We start from the raw sequence: 10,000 nt of genomic DNA, 5'->3' as shown, positions 1-10,000 counted from the left end.
TGTATGTTTGACTGCGTGCACGTAGTGTCTGTGCGTGGGGGTGTGTGTGTGTGTGTGTGTGTGTGTGTGTGTGTGCTACAGTAGCAGCTGTGGACTGGCAGTAGTAGTTTGGTGAATAGAGCCAGTGGCTCTGACCCACATGGCTCGGTTCTATGAGAGGATGAGAAACCTTTCAGAGCTCGGAGCCTACTGCCTGGCCTCTGCCCCTGTTTAACACACGCACACGTGCAAGTGGATGTATGCACGTGCACACACACACACGCGCAAGCACATCTGCGTGCACACACGTGCGTGCGAACATATGCGCACACACTGCACATGCGCACGCACATGCAAATACACACATACAAACACAAGTTTCCATATGCACAAACACATAAGCCATAAAATGCACGCATGCACAAAAAAAAAATGTGCTCACCACATGCACACGCAAGCCACACAATTCGCATGCGTGCACACAAATGTACACACACACACATACGCACGCATGCAAAAACATGCACGCATGTATACACACAGACTCCAGATCGCACACTCACTTGCGCTCCTCTGCGTCGGGATGTGGTCTGACTCTCTCTCTGCTAGCTCCATTAGTGCCTCTACCTTCTGCCAATTATGGCCATGGAAGCACAAAACAATTACTGCTCGAATATGGGCGACGTTCTCGGCTTGGAGAAAAGCTCACAGTGGACTTAAAAGGCTGATTATTTAAGAGACAGTGCACGTTGTTACTGGGCAGAATCATTAAATCAGTTTGCAGGCTTTCAACATAGGATGCCTTGCATGTAAGACTCATTACCCGCTATTAGGGCACTAATGACAACGCGTACAGGGTATAAGTCTGGCAGCGAGCGTGTTTGCGGTCTGCGGTTATATTAACAAAGGGGCCTCGGAGCCTCGGTTGCGTACAAAGTTGCGCTTTGATCAGTGTTTTGCACGTCTGATGCCTTCATTAGTGCGTCGAGTGCGTCGGAACCGGGGCGACCCTCTCGTCGTGGCCATGCGGAGGGCGAGGGTTAGGTTCGGCCCCGCTGTGTTGAGAGACCCGAGGCCTGCGTCGTTTGGGGTTTGGGGGGGTGTTAGAGGAGCAGTAATTCAGTTCCCACTTTAATTAGTTATTTATGGCTTTTAACTTTGACCCCACTGCATTTTAAAGAAGCAGGTCTGCTGTATGACTTGAGTCTAATTAAAACCATTTTGAGTTTTCATGAACGATCACATGGTAGTTTTGATAGTTGAAATAAGGTGCACCTGCTTATGACAAAAATATCATATAGGTTAAAATTATAGAAAATTTAAGAGTTACACTAATCCTCTAAGGTATAATTTAGGCTTAGCGTAAAATGCATTTCAGAGCAAATTCTTACTACAATTACTGTGCATTTCTGAATATGACATTTGAAGTTATTTCTGTTTATACTGGAGAGAAGGATGTGTGCTCTCCTCCCTCAGGCTGTGGACTACGAGAGCAGGAGCTCCTACTCCTTTTCCGTAGAGGTGCTGAATCCCGCCGTGGACCCTCGCTTCCTGCGTCGCGGCCCCTTTAAGGACCGCGCCGGCGTGCGGGTGGCCGTGCTGGACGCCGACGAGCCGCCCCGCTTCTCGCGCGCACGCTACCGCATGGACGTGTCGGAGAATTGCCCACCGGCGTGCACGGTGGGCCGCGTCAGCGCCGTGGACCCGGACACGGGGCTCAGCGGCAACATCAGGTGGGCGGGGTCAGGGGTGGGGGGTGGGTCCACGGAAGGGTGGGGCTGGACGGCGTGGAGGGATTCGTTTAGGTTTAGAAGGCCCAGCACTCTGCCAGTATCTGCCGCCGTGTGCAACCATCTGCTGAAGATTCATCCCCTCAGATTCAAGAGGGCCTTCTCCTCTCATGTGTTTACTTTCCTTCCTGCCCCCTTCAACCTCATCTGCCCTCCTTCCCTTTCCCATTTCTTTATTCCTTCTCCCTCACACTCTCCCTCCTTCCCTTTCCCATTTCTTTATTCCTTCTCCCTCACACTCTCCCTCCTTCCCTTTCCCATTTCTTTATTCCTTCTCCCTCACACTCTCCCTCCTTCCCTTTCCCATTTCTTTATTCCTTCTCCCTCACACTCTCCCTCCTTCCCTTTCCCATTTCTTTATTCCTTCTCCCTCACACTCTCCCTCCTTCCCTTTCCCATTTCTTTATTCCTTCTCCCTCACACTCTCCCTCCTTCCCTTTCCCATTTCTTTATTCCTTCTCCCTCACACTCTCCCTCCTTCCCTTTCCCATTTCTTTATTCCTTCTCCCTCACACTCTCCCTCCTTCCCTTTCCCATTTCTTTATTCCTTCTCCCTCACACTCTCCCTCCTTCCCTTTCCCATTTCTTTATTCCTTCTCCCTCACACTCTCCCTCCTTCCCTTCCTCTTCGTTGGCCTGTCCTTTCCTGAGACACGGATCTTCTTCAGAAAATCGCAGTGTAGTTTTGGCCAGACTTCCTGCCAGGGCCCGGTTCCAGCACTATAGCTTTAGCAGGTCCGTAGCTTTGCTCGGTGGGTGTCCTCCGAGCGGAGCAGAAATGGGACTTCTGTCTGGTTTGAGGTTCAGGAGAATCCAGGATGACTCATGTTTACGTGTATTGAACCTCCCCATCCTACCTCATCTCCCATATCTCAGGTACTCTATCGATCCTCAGTCTGATCCGGAGGCTTTGTTCCGCATCACGCCGGACGCCGGGCTCATCACCACGGCGACGGAGCTGGACCGCGAAGATGAGCAGTGGCACAACGTTACCATCATTGCCACACAGAGAGGTAACCAAAACAATCTCACACACACACAAGCTGTTGGTCCACAGTGAGCAAGGCTTAGAGTACCAGGAGGTTCACCATATATTGGCAAAGTTCATGCATCTTACAGCAAATTTCCATGCTCACACCTATTCTTCTGCCTCTATGAGATTATGATGTTCTGTGCAAGACCGTGTGACATTCATTTTCTGTTAAAGGAACCTGGGATGTACAGTTAACTGTTCACTTGGTGGTGGTGGGGTTTAGAACTGGCAACCATCTGATTATTAGACAAGAACCTTAACCACTAGAGTTAACCGTTGCACCGGGTTCTTGGTCACGGGGCCTCAGAAGTCCCTATTACTGTGACCTGAGAGTCACTACTCTTTGTGCTTCCACCATGGGATGATGGGAGTGGGCGGGTACTGTCTGAAGCCTGATAGCTGCCGGAGAGGGAGCTCGTGTCCAGCAGTGAGGTGGAGAAGGAGCTCGTGTCCAGCAGTGAGGTGGAGAAGGAGCTCGTGTCCAGTAGTGAGGTGCAGAAGGAGCTCGTGTCCAGCAGTGAGGTGGAGAAGGAGCTCGTGTCCAGCAGTGAGGTGGAGAAGGAGCTCGTGTCCAGTAGTGAGGTGGAGAAGGAGCTCGTGTCCAGCAGTGAGGTGGAGAAGGAGCTCGTGTCCAGCAGTGAGGTGGAGAAGGAGCTCGTGTCCAGCAGTGAGGTGGAGAAGGAGCTCGTGTCCAGCAGTGAGGTGGAGAAGGAGCTCGTGTCCAGCAGTGAGGTGGAGAAGGAGCTCGTGTCCAGCAGTGAGGTGGAGAAGGAGCTCGTGTCCAGCAGTGAGGTGGAGAAGGAGCTCGTGTCCAGCAGTGAGGTGGAGAAGGAGCTCGTGTCCAGCAGTGAGGTGGAGAAGGAGCTCGTGTCCAGCAGTGAGGTGGAGAAGGAGCTCGTGTCCAGTAGTGAGGTGGAGAAGGAGCTCGTGTCCAGCAGTGAGATGGAGAAGGAGCTCGTATCCAGCAGTGAGGTGGAGAAGGTGCTCGTATCCAGCAATGAGGTGGAGAAGGTGCTCGTATCCAGCAGTGAGGTGCAGAAGGAGCTCGTATCCAGCAGTGAGGTAAAGTAGTTGCTTATATCCAGCAGTGAGATTCAGCGAGCCCTTAATCCCCACAACAGGAATTTGCAGTGCGTGTGTGCACACCTGTGAACGTCGTCCAGAAGCATGTGTGTGAATACAGCCCAAGCCAAGTGTGTGGGACTGAATGGTAATGAATGAGAGTGATCGTGGACGTTCTCGCTCAGGCTCAGGACCGATCCATTAAATCCATTTCCCCTGGACGACGGGCTCTTACTATACCAGTGCGACCTAGTAAAAGCTATTTATTTACTGTGGCACGCCATTAGTCTCAAATGGGATGAGTGATTGAAGTGCTACTGAAGTCTGAATTTGTAAAAAGACCTAGGAGGGATGTGTGTGTGTGTGTGTGTATGTGTGTGTGTCCGTGTGTGTCCGTGTGTGTGTGTGAACTTTAAAAGCCTGTAATTTACACTGAAAAGAAGATCATATCCACCTAGATGGCTAACTAGAAAGCACGTTTAGAGGACACAGTCCTGCTATGCACATGTGCGTGCTCTCGTGCGTGCGCATCTCTCTGTCTGCGCCAGCATCGTGTGTCGTGGACCGTGGAAAAGCTCTGTCGGACACCCACTTTTGCTTTCTTTCATCTCAGATAACCCCACTCAGGTGTCCAGGGTGGTGGTTGCCATAGAGACACTGGACCTGAACGATAATGCTCCAGAACTGGACCGACAGTACAGTACGGCCATGTGTGACTCCGCCTCCACTGGGCAGGTGAGCCGATAGCTGTCTGCTTCTGTGCATAAAGTACTACGCTGAGGTAAAAACTGGGTTGCATCTGACATACACTGACACATATAAATTTAATAATAATAATAATAATTACTATTATTATTAAAGTAATATTAACATGTATTACTATTAGTTATTGATAATAATCAATATTTATTATTATTATTCATAATAATAATAATAATAAATATTGTTGTTATTATCATTTATTTTTATTGATTATTAAGAATTATTATAATTTGAGAGAGAGAGAGAGAGAGGTAGAGGTCTAGTGAAATATTATTATTATTAATTATTATTATTATTAGTGACAATAGTCTTGGGTTGTATCCCTTCCCTATACTAGATCAATTACAGAATACTAAACTCCGACATTTCTATGCTTTCAAGCGTAGAGTCTACAGCACGACGCTTTTACTGCACACCTATTCATCTTGTGATGTTTGCAATCTCCCCCATGGACTCATTTCAGAGTCTGCACCAGTGTTTGTCAGAGGTTTGCAGCCTTATTCATGTTATTTCTTTAGTTTTTAATTGGGTCTCTGTGTCCATCTGCTCAGTCGTCTCTGCACGTCTCCTTTGCGCAGTCGGCTCAGCGTCTAACCGGAGGCACTGCGCTCAGTTCTCATGCCGCTTCTGTATCTGTAAGCAGCAGGGATCCGACTCAAAAGGGGCACTTCATGGCCCCCAAGTTGGCGTGGTGAGCCACTAATATGACTTGATAGTGCCTTAATGTCCAGGCATTACAGAATCGGCCAAAGGATGTGTTCCATAGTTGTACTGTAAACACTCACTTCTGGTACACTTTACAACTCTGTTTTCTTTTAAGTGTGTCCCTGAGGTCTGAGGATGCAAACCTGAAATATGCGATTATTTCTAGCCTGAGTCTCCTGGGATAAAGCTGGAATTTTCCAGCACATGTTAAACGTATATCCGTTTTGTAGGCGTTCCACAAGGCTCACTACTGGGGTCCATGCTCGTTATTGTCTGTCGGACTTTAAAGTGTGGATTCCCCTCCTCTGCAGCGTTCGTTCGGCTTTCTACTTTTTGTTTACTTCCTCCTCTCCCACTTCTGGCTCTTCCTGTTTTTATTCTCCCTTCTATCTTCTCCCAGATAGTGCAGGTGTTGAGAGCAATTGATAGAGACGAGGGTGGAAATGACAGCACCGTCCATTTTAACATCCCGCCGGAATCCAGCGCTGCTCGCAACTTCAGCATCAGAGAGAGTGGAGGTATGCTCTCCCTCGCGTGCTCTCTTTCGATCTCTCTCACCAGTTTTGTCATTCCGGCTTTGTCTCTTTTCCGATTTTCTCTGTTTCTTTTGCTTTCTTTCCCTTTATCTGTCCCACACTGCCCGTGTGTGTCCCCACTCCTCCTCCTCCATCATCCCCCCTCTCTCTCTCTCTCTCTCTCTCTCTCTCTCTCTCTCTTTCTCTCTGCTGTGCCGGTCTCTTTTGTGTTCTGCCCCTATTGTCTGTCCTCGCCCCTCCGCGCCACATCCGTCTTCTTGCCGTGCTCGGAGAGAATGCGCCCTGGCGCTCCCCGTCTCATTCAGGCTCACTGGTCTGTACAAATGTCGCACCAGCAGCAATGGAATTAAACCGCACTCGATTGATTCCAATTGAATTAAACTTCTATCGTGCTCCATTTGATCTCAAAGCCCCCTTTTCTACCCGCCTCTCTCTCCATTTCCTCTCCATTCTTCTGTCCGCCCGACTGTGCTCATCCAGGGCCCACCGCGAGCCTGGTTCTGGTGTCACCGTTGCAAGCACTGTCCCGGTCCTCCTTCTCCTCCTTGACCCTGCATGTCCCGCTGGTCCTGCGAGATGGCTCCTCGGGACTGACCAGCACAGGGACAGTCACCGTGTCCGTGTGTCCGTGCCTCAGAGGGGGTGCGCGCGCCGGCGAGAAGGGCAAGCAAGGCGAGGCCGAGTGGGACAAGGAAACGGTCTGCCTGCCTCAGCACTCCTCGCTACCTTCACCGGGACTCAGCACCGCCGCCCTGCTGGCCATTTTGGCATGTGTGGCCACACTTTTGGGTAAGACGATCTATGTGGCTTTAAAAAACCAGGCTTCTATTTACTTATCATTTGTCTGTATGATAATGTACCTACTGAGTCCCCACTGAGTCTAATGTACCTATTGAGTCTCTACTGAATGTAACGTACCTACTGAGTCTCTACCGAGTTTAATACAGCTACTGAGTCTCTACTGAATGTAACGTACCTACTGAGTCCCTACTGAGTCTAATACAGCTACTGAGTCTCTACTGAATGTAACGTACCTACTGAGTCTCTACCGAGTTTAATACAGCTACTGAGTCTCTACTGAATGTAACGTACCTACTGAGTCTCTACCGAGTCTAATACAGCTACTGAGTCTCTACTGAATGTAACGTACCTACTGAGTCCCTACTGAGTCTAATACAGCTACTGAGTCTCTACTGAATGTAATGCACCTACTGAGTCCCTACTGAGTCTAATACAGCTACTGAGTCTCTACTGAATGTAATGTACCTACTGAGTCCCTACTGAGTCTAATACAGCTACTGAGTCTCTACTGAATGTAACGTACCTACTGAGTGTCTACTGAGTCTAATGCTGCTACTGAGTCTCTACTGAATGTAACATACCTACTGAGTCTCTACTGAGTCTAAAGCAGCTACTGAGTCAGTACTGAATGTAACATACCTACTGAGTCTCTACCGAGTCTAATACAGCTACTGAGTCTCTACTGAATGTAACGTACCTACTGAGTCCCTACTGAGTCTAATGTACCTATTGAGTCTCTACTGAATGTAACGTACCTACTGAGTCTCTACCGAGTCTCTACCGAGTCTAATACAGCTACTGAGTCTCTACTGAATGTAACGTACCTACTGAGTCTCTACCGAGTCTCTACCGCCTTGCTGGCCATTTTGGCATGTGTGGCCACACTTTTGGGTAAGACGATCTATGTGGCTTTAAAAAACCAGGCTTCTATTTACTTATCATTTGTCTGTATGATAATGTACCTACTGAGTCCCCACTGAGTCTAATGTACCTATTGAGTCTCTACTGAATGTAACGTACCTACTGAGTCTCTACCGAGTTTAATACAGCTACTGAGTCTCTACTGAATGTAACGTACCTACTGAGTCCCTACTGAGTCTAATACAGCTACTGAGTCTCTACTGAATGTAACGTACCTACTGAGTCTCTACCGAGTTTAATACAGCTACTGAGTCTCTACTGAATGTAACGTACCTACTGAGTCTCTACCGAGTCTAATACAGCTACTGAGTCTCTACTGAATGTAACGTACCTACTGAGTCCCTACTGAGTCTAATACAGCTACTGAGTCTCTACTGAATGTAATGCACCTACTGAGTCCCTACTGAGTCTAATACAGCTACTGAGTCTCTACTGAATGTAATGTACCTACTGAGTCCCTACTGAGTCTAATACAGCTACTGAGTCTCTACTGAATGTAACGTACCTACTGAGTGTCTACTGAGTCTAATGCTGCTACTGAGTCTCTACTGAATGTAACATACCTACTGAGTCTCTACTGAGTCTAAAGCAGCTACTGAGTCAGTACTGAATGTAACATACCTACTGAGTCTCTACCGAGTCTAATACAGCTACTGAGTCTCTACTGAATGTAACGTACCTACTGAGTCCCTACTGAGTCTAATGTACCTATTGAGTCTCTACTGAATGTAACGTACCTACTGAGTCTCTACCGAGTCTCTACCGAGTCTAATACAGCTACTGAGTCTCTACTGAATGTAACGTACCTACTGAGTCTCTACCGAGTCTCTACCACCTTGCTGGCCATTTTGGCATGTGTGGCCACACTTTTGGGTAAGACGATCTATGTGGCTTTAAAAAACCAGGCTTCTATTTACTTATCATTTGTCTGTATGATAATGTACCTACTGAGTCCCTACTGAGTCTAATGTACCTATTGAGTCTCTACTGAATGTAACGTACCTACTGAGTCTCTACCGAGTTTAATACAGCTACTGAGTCTCTACTGAGTCTAACGTACCTACTGAGTCTCTACTGAGTCTAATGCAGCTACTGAGTCTCTACTGAATGTAACGTACCTACTGAGTGTCTACTGAGTCTAATGCAGCTACTGAGTCTCTACTGAATGTAACATACCTACTGAGTCTCTACTGAGTCTAAAGCAGCTACTGAGTCAGTACTGAATGTAACGTACCTACTGAGTCTCTACCAAGTCTAATGTACCTTCTGAGTCCCTACGAGTCTAATGAGTCTGAGTCTCTACTGAATGTAATGTACCTACTGAGTCTCTACTGAGTCTAAAGCAGCTACTGAGTCAGTACTGAATGTAACGTACCTACTGAGTCTCTACCAAGTCTAATGTACCTACTGAGTCCCTACGAGTCTAATGAGTCTGAGACTCTACTGAGTCAAATATACCTACTGAGTCTCTACTGGAGTATCCTGCAATTTTAAAGCAAAAATCTGCCATCTAACAGAAACAATAGGTCTTCGTTGATATAAATAGCTGTTTCTCACTCAATCGTTTCTTATAATTTCCTTCCTCTCTCCCGCTTTCTCTCTTTGTTTTCCTCCCTCTCCCACACTCACTCGCGTTCGCTCTCTCTCTTTCTCTAGCTGTCAGCGCTCTGTCTCTGTCCTTGCGGAGACAAAAAAGGGACTCCCTTTCTCCTCTAGAGGAAGACGATGTCAGGGAGAACATCATCACATACGATGACGAGGGAGGAGGTGAGGCAGACACTGCTGCCTTTGACATCACGGCACTCCAGAGCGCCCCCCACAGCGCACGCAGGGGATACCGTACCCTGGACAGCAGGAACATGTGAGTCCGGGGCTGCAGCCAGCCACCGCTCTGAACAAACACACCGTTTGTCTCCTCTAAGATCGCTATTTAGCCGCATAGGTACGCTAACATGAGACATCGCCCTCTTCTGCTCTCCCAAACTGCTCCTGACGTCCTGCCGATGTCCTCCAGACGCTACTCTCAGCGGGGCCAGGACAAGACACGCACATACAGCAGCTGGGCGCAGGCGGGGGCTACGGAGGGTGGGCAGTACCCCGGGCAGGGGCCAGCTGTGTACGGCCGGCCGTGCTACGCTAGCCACACACTGCCCGTGCTCCGCCGAACCCCGGGGCCCTGTGAGCCCGGCCTGGCCGAGCTGGGCTACCGCTTCGCCGGCGACCAGCCCGACCATTCCCTGGTGATCCAGAACCAGGGGGCTATGGCAGGGCCGCTGGAACCGGGGGTCTTGTACGCCGGATCCGGCGAGGCAGGGAACGGCTCCCGAGAGGGGCTCGCATCCCAGGACGGAGCCGCCGTCTCCGAAGGGGGAACGCTGAGGAAAAACGACACCAACGGGGACTCGGGCAGC

The 10,000-nt window shown here is 49.0% G+C and overlaps 1 protein-coding gene across 2 annotated transcripts in view; it reads left to right on the top strand.

Annotated features, from left to right (window-relative positions):
* The window catches only part of cdh24b (cadherin 24, type 2b), a 96,902-nt gene that overhangs the window by 84,996 nt on the left and 1,906 nt on the right, over positions 1-10,000 (top strand). For both annotated transcript variants that reach the window (XM_035536480.2, XM_081703401.1), the window contains exons 7-13: positions 1,456-1,712; positions 2,646-2,782; positions 4,478-4,599; positions 5,732-5,849; positions 6,348-6,656; positions 9,246-9,450; positions 9,604-10,000. The exon at positions 9,604-10,000 is cut by the window's right edge and continues 30 nt beyond it. In XM_035536480.2, the coding sequence (XP_035392373.1) occupies positions 1,456-1,712; positions 2,646-2,782; positions 4,478-4,599; positions 5,732-5,849; positions 6,348-6,656; positions 9,246-9,450; positions 9,604-10,000 (1,545 nt within the window). The remainder of the gene's footprint in view (positions 1-1,455; positions 1,713-2,645; positions 2,783-4,477; positions 4,600-5,731; positions 5,850-6,347; positions 6,657-9,245; positions 9,451-9,603) is intronic.

This window comes from Electrophorus electricus, chromosome 20 (assembly GCF_041902795.1).
Source record: "Electrophorus electricus isolate QZ-2024a chromosome 20, ASM4190279v1, whole genome shotgun sequence".
NCBI classification, from domain to species: domain Eukaryota; kingdom Metazoa; phylum Chordata; class Actinopteri; order Gymnotiformes; family Gymnotidae; genus Electrophorus; species Electrophorus electricus.
The sequence above is the reverse complement of the archived record's forward strand: the minus strand, read 5'-3'. Positions and strand labels throughout refer to the sequence as shown.